The sequence below is a fragment of the Microtus ochrogaster genome, unplaced genomic scaffold, assembly GCF_000317375.1.
Source record: "Microtus ochrogaster isolate Prairie Vole_2 unplaced genomic scaffold, MicOch1.0 UNK51, whole genome shotgun sequence".
NCBI lineage: Eukaryota > Metazoa > Chordata > Mammalia > Rodentia > Cricetidae > Microtus > Microtus ochrogaster.
Genome location: NW_004949149.1, coordinates 1,181,917 through 1,194,296, shown reverse-complemented (window position 1 = coordinate 1,194,296; position 12,380 = coordinate 1,181,917). Strand labels below are relative to the sequence as shown.

At 39.3% G+C, this 12,380-nt stretch overlaps 1 protein-coding gene across 6 annotated transcripts in view; it reads right to left on the bottom strand.

Moving 5' to 3' along the window:
- Inpp4b (inositol polyphosphate-4-phosphatase type II B) overlaps window positions 1–12,380 on the bottom strand; it is a 762,195-nt gene that overhangs the window by 108,301 nt on the left and 641,514 nt on the right. For all 6 annotated transcript variants that reach the window (XM_026777265.1, XM_026777268.1, XM_013354610.2 and 3 more), the window contains one exon: window positions 2,873–3,076. In XM_026777265.1, coding sequence (XP_026633066.1) covers window positions 2,873–3,076 — 204 coding nt within the window. The remainder of the gene's footprint in view (window positions 1–2,872; window positions 3,077–12,380) is intronic.

Genomic DNA, 12,380 nt, shown 5'->3' with positions numbered 1-12,380 from the left:
GGAAACAATCAACATGCCTTTGCCTTTCCCAGAGAGCGGTCTGTGGGAAGCAGAGACCTGTGCAGACCATTCGCTGGTTCCTCCACAAGGATGGAAACCCTGATTATTGTTCCAAATGTTGCTAAAATTGCACCCAGTCAATGCGCAAGCTTTCTCCTTTCCCTTCTTCCATCTTCTCTAGGTCCTCCTCTAGCACGAGGCTCTCCTCTATGTGGAAGGGACAAGGGAACCCATCTAGTCCAGACCACCTCACCAAAGCTCTTTTAAGTCCTTGTATGTCTCAGCTGAAGGAAACGCTTCTCCTAAGATTCCTCAAATGAGAAGTGGGTCAATTTTTTATTCTGTGAGGGCCCCGTGCTGCCCATCTTCACCTGAGCTTTCAAAATAATCATTTCCATTATAGGTAAGCCAAAATTTCAACAATTAAAAAAAAGAATAAATAAAATTAGTAATAATCTGATCTATCTCTGGGTTGTGCCTATAGCTACTACCTCTCTCCACAGAGCTCAAACACTCGGTTCCCTTCTTGGAATGGCTTCTTCTGTTCCAATGCCCACCTCCAGAGAGGCTTTTGGATCCCCACTCGGACCTTCACACCCTTGCGCTAGTTTCTATAGATCTTTAAGGCTGCGTTATACAATGGCCAGTTGTCTTTCCGGATTTCTGAATATGCTGTGGGCTCTAAGAAGCCATAGGGTGTCCTCAGGGGCTCCCAGGGTGCAGTGTAGTGAACCCGGCAGCAGCAGAATGTCAATTCTGACTGAAGGGAAAGGCCCTCTCTAACCCTTCCTACTCAGTGATATCTCTCCTTGGTGCTTCACAAAACAGTCCTGAATTCAGACAGAGTCGAGTGAAATCCTATTAGCAGAGGCTATCCCACAGTATCCCAAACTTTGTTTCCACATTTTATGTCTGTTAATGTGTTTTATCTTCCCTAAGACTCTGAACTTCGGGTGAGGACCTAACATGGCTAATCTTCCCATTTCGAAACCTACTGGACTGAAGACCTCAAAAACTATCTATGGGACAGCAAATAAGGGAGAAAGGAGGGTGGCCAGTTTAAATAGCAGGGAAGGTAGGGCTTGGTGGGAGGGACCACAGGAAGGAGAAGAAAATGGAGAAAAGAAAGTACTGCCACTCAAGGTTTTTTCTTGATTCAGGGAGGTTAAACTTGTTTGGTTAATTAGGTGAAATAATTTCTTGAATTCACAATTCATATTTTTTATATAAATACATATCTGACATTCATATGTATATGCCTGATTTATTTATATATACCTGATTTGTTTCATATAGTATGTATATATATGCATATTTATCTCACAACTAGGGGTCTCTAGGGATAGATTTGGTTGTCATAATAAGACTATAAGCCACATGTTTTAACAAAGAAGTATGTATCAATCCCCTGCCACAAAATCTGACAAGGCCTGTCCAGGCAGTAAAGCATCACCTACAGATAAACCATTTATTGTATATCCATCCTAAGAGCTAAGCAGGACAGATACAGTTTTCATTATACAGCCAGGAAAATTGAACTTCAGAGAGGTTAAGAGGTATGCACATCTTAGAGCTGTAAATAAATCGAGGAAGGTGAAGCTAAATTGACTTGCTCGTCTGAAATGCTGTCCTGTGGGAAATACAAGCTTCATCAGCAACAGCAGTTCTTACTCAGCACGCGCCTCCCGAAGCGTGTAGGTGTGTTTCCTGTGGTTGGAATTTTATCTAAAGAAAGATCAGTTGCTCTCTCATGGGCCCTCAAACACTGTTCTAGGGGCCTGGGCCTCTCCAACACCTTACCCTAAATGCTCTTAAACACTAGCTAGTGAGAAAACAATTTTTAACTGAAAATGTAACATGTAATGCAGCTAGCACACTTTTTTTGTTGAACATGTGATACCACAAGGGATACCAGTGTGCATACACATGTGTGAACACATGCATATATAAATATACATCAACCCACTTAAATCATTAATATGCAAAGACTCGTTAATAGCACATTGTTCCTCTGCACCCTTCCTGCTCCTTCCATTCTATTTTTTTCTACTAGAGTTCCTTTCACACCTTTGCTTCTTTTGTTAATTTATCTTCACCTGCAATTGTGCACATGCACGCACAGGGACTACGATGTCAGAGTCCTGCCATGCACGCACAGGGACTACGATGTCAGAGTCCTGCCATGCACGCACAGGGACTATGATGTCAGAGTCCTGCCACGCAATCTATTCAATCACAGAATCAGCAGATGATGGGATTTAAGAAACCTTCATGGTCTCTCTCATTTAAACATAAATAAGTTTTGTTTTTTTTTTTTTTAAATATGTAGGTAAGTACATCTTCACCTAGCAACAATAGAAATACTTGCATTCTACTAGGGCTGAAATGTCTTTTTGGGGCAATGGGGTGGTTTAAGACAGGATTTCTCTGTGTAACCCTGGCTGTCCTAGAGCTCGCTTTGTAGACCAAGCTGGTCTCGAATTTGGAGATCCAGCTTTCTCTGCCTCCAGAGTGCTGGGATTAAATGTGTGCACTACCACTGCCCGAATGACTTTTTACTCTTCTTTTGAAAAAGTTTTAATAATTTGAGCTTAGAAATGAACAAGGAGAGGTATTATAGGATTTTGTAATGTTGGTAACTGAATTCAAAACTTGTTCTTGGTTCTAAACTCAATTTATTTGGTAACATAAATAATTTGGTTCAGGAATATAATTTTCACACGAGACTTGCTCCTAAGGAAAAGGATGTGGCATCTATCCACAACCGTATTGAGACTGGTTTCCAGGGTACTTTTCATGAGTGAGCTTTTGCATTATGTTACCACATTTCTTGTGGCTAAGCCATAAGAGCAGAAGCCGTGAGAGGACTTACCCACTCTTCCTCATCATAATCAGAATGGTGTGGTATGGAGTCTTGTCTTCTCAGCTGAGGGGGCTCATCCAGGGGACAAGTGTCCTCTGTGCTGTCCTTAGGAGAGGGTGGCTTCTTAAGGATGCCTCCTGGCCTTGCCGTGAAGAGAGCCAGAAGAGCGCTCCTGACCAGCTGATCCTTGAAGGCGTGTACAAAAAGCTCAGTCTGGAAAGAAATTGATGAGGATTAGAAACCCAGGGTAGGCATCTCTGTGCAGAGCTGTGACAAGGTCAATTGCAGATTTGTTGGTATTTAAGTAGGGCATGTGTGGTAGAAAAGCACAGGCACCAAGGAAGGAGAGTGATTCATACCAATCAATGGGAAATAGTTTGGTTTGGGGATGCTGCCGAGGATTAGAGTCCTCCTGTTTTAAAATGCTGAGGTTTTAAATGTACTATAAACACCATCTGTCATCTCAACCGCTTGTCTTTGTGCTCCACAGTCTTCGGAGGTATATGTCACTGGGGACAATCATTTCAACAACTACCTGCTATACCTCTCAAGGAATCCCGAACACATCCCAAAAGAAAGCCTGATCGTGCTATGTCTATTTTATATTTAAATCAGAAATAGAGGCTACAAGGGGGCTGAGGGGAACTGCATTACAAAAAAAAAAAATTTAGAGTGCTTTCACATCATGGAAAGATCTCAACAGATGAGATTTCCCTATGATAATATTTGCTCTTTTACAATTTATTAGCAACCTCAAACTGTCTCCTTAGCCACATCATGCCAGTAATGCGATGTTAATGAGGTGACGGTGAAGGTTGGCACGGAAGATATTACAAGCTAGTGGTAGATACCTGGTAAGCGCCAGAATAACGAGAGCTTGCCACCAGTAAAGAGTTTCACAGCTGCACTTCACAATTCCCTGATAAAATGTGTAATAGCTTCATGCTGTAATAGACTGAAGGATGCAATAATTGATTTTCTTTAATATAGTAAACTTAACGTGTCTGTGACCTAACAGTGTGTTCAAAGACTAAAGAGATAAGCCAGCATTGGCCAATATGGTTCATAGCTCAGTTAGGAAAAGACTCTTTATCTAAGTGCTATTTTTGAAGGTTATTGATATCATCATCCATTCATGTAGCAAGCTCAGATGCTGCTAACTTAATCACTGCTATATTTCAAAGTAATTGTTTCTTGGTCTACTCCCAAATCCAGCCAACAATGCCATGGCTAACTCAAGGTTAGTAAATTTTCTTTGTCTTTCTTTGTGAATTTCAATATATAAAGAGATTCAGGTAATCCCTATGCAAATAAGTGCCAAAATTGTTTATCATATCTATATATTTTATTCTTTCCAATAATCGATCATGCCATTCTAAAGCCGGAATGGACCTTTTGGCTGATCCTTCATTAATCAGATATAAAATTGTATTCGCTACTTCTCTATTGTCATGATATAATACCATAACCAAGGCAACTTAGAGATCAAAGAATTTGTTTGGGGCTTAGAGTTTCATAGGTGAGTCTATGATGATCAGGGTGGGAAGCGTGGCGGCAGGCAGGCAGGCATAGTGCTAGAGTAGTAGCTGAGAGTTCACATCTCAATACACAGCCAAGTGTCAGAACAGCTGGGACAGACATGGGTGTTTGAAATGTCTGTTGGGAGCCAATTTCTTCCTAAAATCATTGCAGGAACCATCACCCTGGGGAGTCTACAGAGAACCCCACACCCATAATTGTGTTAAGAATCCTTCTATTGACAGAGCCTACCCCACACCCAAATTGACTATCTGTTAGCGGAACCCACCCCACATTCCAAACTATCTAGGGAACTAGGTGTGGCAACTCGTGACTTCCTGGCCTACGTGACCTGACCGAAGGTAACCTCCTGGCTACGAGACCAACGTGAACCATGCGGCAAGAGCCCAGGCCCCTGTGCCCATCCCCCAACTCCTTACCCTATATAAAGCTGTCCCCCATCTCTAATAAACGGAGGCTCTGACAAACTTAGCATGGCTTCCTTCTTGTCTCCTAGCCCATTTATCTTACAGATAGTGCCTCTCTGGGACCCTGGAATAACTGAACTGCCAGATGGTTACTAACCCTAGACTAAGTAACCCGTCAAGGCAACCAACAAATGTCAAAGCCTTCCCCCAGGGACACATCTCCCCCAACAGGCCACATGTCTTCTGAATCCTTTCCAAACAGATCCACCAACTGGGGGCTAAGTAAGTATCAAATGGGGGCTAAGTATCAACTGGAAGCTAAGTATCAAATGTATGAACCTATGTGGGAATTTCTCATTCAGATCACCACAAAAAAGGAAAGAAAAAGAAAGAAAGTAATATAACAGTCTGTGTTAACACACTGCTCATTGTCAGCTCAGATAATGCAGGCTGCGAGATGCCTTCCTTATTGCATCCCATGCCACGCTTGCAAGCAGTCCGGATGTTTGTGTCCTTCTTCCCTCCCTCAGTCTGAATCCCCACATATTTTAAAAATCTACATGTGTCGGAACTAAATCTCCCTCCTGCGAACTGCCCATGGAATTATTGCTGGTACAAAAGTTCATTGACTGTTGTCAACATTAAACAAATGTATTAGCTACTCTGTAAGAAAACAATAAATGCGAAAAGCTGAATATAAAACACTAACAATTGAAAAATACTTTAGAATAAATTATGAGAAGTCAGCTAGCTTACAATGGAAAAGCACAGTGAGTGTCCACTTATGCAATGTGTTAAAATGACAATGGAAGATGCAGAGCGAATAATGAAGAAATTAGCTGGATGGCACTCCAGCTACTCAGTGTGCATGATGGAAAATGGGCAAACAAGCTGTCTACATAATTTCTCCAGAGTCTGCATATTCCCATTAGTGCTACTTTATTAAAAATGCGAATTTACTCCCTTTCAGGATAACCAGACTTTTGCTTCTTGCTAGTTTCAATACATTCTTTTGATTTATTGTTAGAACAACAACCAGATTCCTTGGCATCCCTGCTACTACTACAGCTTAAATTTCTGCAATACTTACACAATTACCATGTAGAGGTGTGGTTATTCACACAAACTAGAACCTTCTAAAGTATATGACTATTCACATCAACTGGAACCTTCTACCATACTTAGGTATTTCCATTAACTGGAATCTTCTACATCAATACGCTATTCACACCAAGTAGAAACTTCTATAGTACTTGACTACACCAACTCAAATCTTCTACAGTTCTTGACTCTTCATACCAACTAGAAATTTTTATAGTACCTGACCGTTCACACACAAGAACCTTCTGCAGTCCATGATATCACTTTTCTTCAATATTTACATAATTACTAAGCAGAGGTGTGGCTATCCGCACCAGCTAGAGGCTTCTGCAGTACTTGAGATCACTTTTCTGCAATACTTACATAATTGCTATGTAGAGGTGTGACTATCCACACCAACTAGAATCTTCTACAGTACTTGAGATCACTTTTCTGCAACATTTACATAATTACTACATAGAGGCGAGGCTGTTCACATGAACGAGAATCTACAGCACTTGAGTTCACTGTTTTGCAATGCTTACATAATTAGTATGTAGAGATGTGGCTATCCACACAAACGAGATATTCTACTGTACTTGGTATCACTTTTTCCCAAACATGCACACACAGACTCTCTGCTTCATTTATTCGAATCTCATTTAGAAGATAATGCAATAGTTTCTTGCAGACTCTCTTTTTACAACCAGGACTTCTTTTACACAGCTAAATACAAAGTAACAACATATTATACAAAAGCCATAAAAGCTGAGCTTTGACTTTCTGTTTCTAGGGAAAATTGTATCGGGATCATTAGGAGCTCTCTGGACCTTTTGAAACCTGCACACACAGAATCACATCTCATCAAAAAAATATCAAATATTCCATTTGCGAGATCTGTGTGACTTGAGAAAATGTCTTAGTTTTCTTGATAAGCATATCTCATTAAATAAGATGAGTAGAGGTTAGATGATTTATGATTAAATGAGAAGGTTCTGGAAATTACTAGTTCACTTATTCCAACCCATTTGCATACGGCTATTCTTGTATCTGACTGTGTAAGATGAGGGGAGACAAACTCAGGGGATGCTGTAATCTCGGTTCTGAGTCACTTATTGATTCTCCTTGAAACATTCTTCCTTTTTGATTCAGATCACATTAAGTGGAGAAAACAAATCATGTTAATGTGTAACAATGGTAAACCACATAATTCATTTAAAATGTTGGCTTAACTGTATAGTCAACAATGAAAGAATAGACTCTGAACCTGAGGATGAGAATCTATTTCATGTCTTTTGGGATTTTAAAAATAAAAAAATAAATGCTAACTTGGAAGTGAAATATTTTACCCTTATGGCATTTTTGAAATTCATATTTCCATTCATCTATTCTTAAAGGGAAAACACAGGATTACCTTGACGTTTAAAAGTACTAAAAGTTATTTCTCTCGGGAAAGCCAAAGAAAAATTCCCAGGCTTCTGAATATTGATGATAGGAGAGTGGTTAGAGCATGCTCCTCTTTCCTCTTAAAGAATACAACAAATTCAGTAAAATCTATTCTTCTTAGAATTTCATTCTCATTAAAAACAAATTCAAGGCAATGCTAATCAGACTGCACCTGCAATACAGAAGCAACTGTTGGCAGAAGTAGGTGACAGCTACTTTGATAGTAATGTATACAGCAAGAAAAACTCTATTTTCATATTTTATAAGCTTTATTTCAAAAAGAAAATATTTTTATATTCCACCATTTGGTATAGTGATATTTTTCAGAATTCCTTAAGGGAAATTATAGTGAGCAGCCAGGAAGTTACAGACACCCTGGGTATTTATGTAACATGTACATAACCCTGAACAGACAATTCAACCATCTCTCCGTTTATACAAAGTGGGCTTCCAGCCTGTAGACGGCTAAGATCACTATGAAGTGTAAACTTCTTTCTTCTAGTTGTAATCCTCTTTTGTGACTGAACTTGTTGTAAGTTTTCCTTTTGTATCTTTTCACCCCCTGGTCATTCTGGACAATGAAAGCGAAACCAGGAACTTAAAATCATTTTCTTAAAAGCATTTTTTCTCTCTCTTGGTAATACAACATTCCTTCATAGTGTCAATTTCATCATTATACTCAGGTCTCTGTAACTGTCTCCACATACATTCTGAGCCATCTTGAGCAACTTAAAGCCTTTCCAGTAGAGTGTCAATCTGAACTCAAAGTGGGATCTTGTCTTTGCTTTGATTCCGTTAGCTTGTGTTCTAAGATATTCCACCCAACGACATCACTGATTTAGCAAGCCAGAATGCAAATTCCTGGGACATTTTTCCATGACCTCTTTATGTGGGATTGCTATCCAGTTTCTTCTAGCTAAACCCTCCCAGTAATGGAGATTTATACCCTTTCTTTACAGCCACATAGTAAATTGCTTTTCCGCAATCCGGGAACACTTGCCACAGAACCTTTATGGAGTGATTTACTTTTCAAATGCATTCTCTTTTTTTTTTCCCCAGGATGATAGTTAAAAGCCACAAAAACTAAGACACAAGCTATAGAGTCTTAACCCTGAATAATGGATGAGAATATGAATGTTTAGCAAGGTCTCCCGGAAGTGTGACTGGCATGATATGATGCCCAGTACTGACCAGAAACGCAACATAGCTTTGCACTCCGCCTCTCTGTTGCTATAGGACTGAATTGTGCGTGCAGGCCACATGTGCATCATGTGCACATGTCTATCAGAAGACAAGCAGGAGTCTCAGTCTGCACTTTTGTCTAAGACTGGGTCTCTCTTTGGTTTGCACTGCGTTCACCAGGATGCCGGCTCTGTGAACTTCAGGAGAGTCTCTGTTCCACTTTGCACCTCGCTGTAGGAGTATGGAATTATATGTCTGTTTCTCTGTACCCTGCCTTCCATGAGTTCTGGGAATACAGACCTGGGTCTTTACACTTGCACAACAAGCCTTTGCCGACTGAGCCATCTCTCCAGTCCAAAGAACAAGCTATTGGGGCAACTAACCCCATACCAGTTAGGTGGCTAGGGATCAGTGCTGTACGAAGGGGAATTTTAGCTCTCTATTTTTTTATCGGCATGAACCACCTCTTGCTAGCTGCTTCCATAGGTGGCTGGTGGAATCTCATTTGAACTGCCTAGTTCAATAGGTGGTTAGTGGACTCTCATCTGCATTTCTCTGCTGAGAAACTTTGCAAGTACTTCCTTCCCATTCAGACATATTTGTGGTGCCTTTTTAATATGTTTCCATTTTAATTTGGCTGCTGACCTATTAAGTGGCATGAGCTTCGAGATTTTGGTACAGGACCATTATGAGACATGTATTCTCCATAATTTTTTCAGGTTCATGACTTGACTTCTCTATTTTTAATTAAATATTTATTTATTGTGCATATGTGTGCATGTATATAAGCATGTGCATGAACACTTGCACCACAGGAAGCTTTCGGAGGGCAGAGGACAACTTGCAGGAGTCATTTCTTCCCTACTACCATGTGGGTCCTGAACTTGAACTTAGGAGGCCAGGCCTGGTCACAGGTGTCTTAATTCTTTGAGCCACCTAACAAGCCCCTTTTTAATTTTACATTTTCTTTAAGATTTTACCTTTTATTATGTAGAGCTGTCTATCTGCCTGTCTGTGTGGGTTTGTGCACACAAGTACAGTTTCATGGAGACCAGTAGAGGGTGTCAGATATCCTGGATTTGGAGTTTCAGGGCACGTTGTGCAGCCTGATGTTGGTGCTGAAAAACCTAACTATGGTCTTCTCTGAAAACCTAACTATGGTATTCTCTGGAAACCTAACTATGGTCCTCTCTGAAAACCTAACTATGGTATTCTCTGGAAACCTAACTATGGTCCTCTCTGGAAACTTAACTATGGTCCCCTGGAAGAGCCATTGACTTGTTTAACTGTAGAGCCACCTTCCCAGACCCCACCTTTAATTACTTAATGATGTATTTTCAAACATTAAAAATTTATATTTTTGTTATTATCTTTTGAAAATCCCACTTCTCATATTTACAATAATATACAGTAAATAGTATTTTCATTGTTAATCTATCCTTTCAATATTTTTTGGGGGGGTCTGAATATGGTCAAGATTAATTTTATAATGTTTTCAAGGAATTAATAAAGAATATTTAATATAGGATAAAAAGTGTAATTTTAATAAAGTTATCCGTGTATCATTTGCTTGTGGAGCCAGAAGAGGGCACAGACAACACTGGAAAGAGTTAGAGACAGTTCTGAGCTGTCATGTAGGTGCTAGAAACCAAAGCCAGGTCCTTTGCAAGAATAATTAGAACTCTTAACCACTGAATCATCAGAATTTTTTCAAGACTAATTTGATATTTGTTTATTTATTGGCATACAGTTTGATTTTATATTATCAATTGCTCAATTTGTATTGTAGTCTATTAAAGACTGTATTGTTCCGAGGAAAATTTAGGTTACTTGAAATAAATGAGACTCTCTTAAGCCTTGTTTTAAAGTCTTATTCATGTGAATTAACCACAACTCATAATCTAGATTTCTTTAAGCTTTACTATCAGACCCAAATATCTGAGGACTCTACTCAAAAAATACCAAGTGTATCTTTTCCCTTTGCTATGTGAACATAAAATATTCATAGCACAGTTTGAGAACTGAGAAAGTTCTGTTGGCTAATGTCTGGTATTTCTTTCCCTTGACATGTGGTTTATTCATAAGCATGGGTCAGATAAGCAAAGTCTTAAACACTCATTTATAGAGCTTCAGAGTCCTTTCTAGGTTAGGTTCCATCTCCCTTAAACTACACTGTGTGAATCGAGCCAACTCAGAATTCCCAAAGCCTAGCTCCTGTCTTTTCTTTGAGAAATGCCTTTCAGATCCCCTCTCCTGTACTACAGCCTGAAAGCGCCTTAGAAAATAAGCCGGGCATGCACAAGGATCCCCAGTCCTCAACTTTCCTGCTTGAGGAGGATGATAGATGCATCTTATCACATGTAATACCTTCTGACACTGGCTAGATCCCATGCAAGTCAAACGCTTAACATTATCTTTGACATTGTCTTTGCTTTTTCTATTCCCTAGTTAACCAATAAATACAACTTTTCATTGTATAGCATTTCACTAATTAAATATTTACAACTTGACAGGGATTTTGGAGAGCAGAAAGTAAATTCATACCCTCAAGTTTCAATAGAATTGAAGGAAGAAGTTCTGAAGTTCTGTTTTAATCAACCATTAAGAAACCAACCTTCGCCTTCACATCGTCCTTTCAGTTTGAGGAGGAGACAGACGTAGGAATGGTTGAAGTGAATGAACAGTGAGAAATGCCCTCTGAGGACCTAAGTGGCCAACACAGTACTCTCTTCAAGAGTATATATCACTTCAACTGCTGAAAGACTGGCTGCCAGTGCTGCCATCACAGATGTTCAAGGAAACCTTGGGTTTCAGAAGGAAATAGTTATGTATAGTATTCTGTGGCAGAGAGATTCCAGAACTGAAATTTCTTCTGTACATTGTGAGTTTATCCTCTAAGGTTTACATGCCATTTCTTATACATTACAGTATTGTGAAACACCCTGTTCTTTGAAAATCCAAGGCTGTAAAAGTTAACAGCCGTGTCTATGTAGAATTTATTTTATAGCATCAAGTCAGTACCATGCACAGTTAACTGCTCAATGGTGCTTTTTGTTGAGCAGGACAATGCTGACTTTCTCTGGAATGGAGGGAGAGGTGGACATTTCAGAGCCAATGTCATTCATATTTCTGATCAATGGGATATCCATATGCTATCTACATTTTCTATACTTTTAGTTTGAATTTATTTATATTATATATTCCTTTGAATTTTTTTCAAAGATCTTATCTGTATTTTAAGGAAGAAAAAATGCATTTTTAAATCATCCTGATATTAGGTACTCATATCATTTGCTAAAATTCTGACTTTTATGTGAAGTTGTACCCTTTTTTGACAGAATTCACCTAAATTCAAAATTTGTTCTGTGTTAGAACAGTATTGATTAAACTGCATCTTTAATATTTTTATGAACTAATAAGCCACCACAATGAACAACTGCCCACTAGAAGACATATTAGGATAAGGACTAGAGATGTAGCTCAGTGTGTTTGGCTGGCACGTGTGAGACCCTGCTTAATACCACAAAGAGATATATACAAAATTTTAAATCATAGTGCAACTTAGCTGACTTTTTGTGGTCTAGGCAAAATTACATAGTAATTATTTATGATTGTGAATTTTCCCTTATGCTCGCTACTGCACATATTCCTTAGTCCAGTAGATCATGCATATCTTCAGAGGTATATACAATGGTGTAAATTATGTATATTTTCAAAGGTATACAGTAGTGTAGTTCATGCATATCTTCAGAGGTATATACAGTGGTGTAGGCCATGCATATCTTCAGAGGTATACAGTGGTGTAGGCCATGCATATCTTCAGAGGTATACAGTGGTATAGGCCATGCATATCTTCAGAGGTA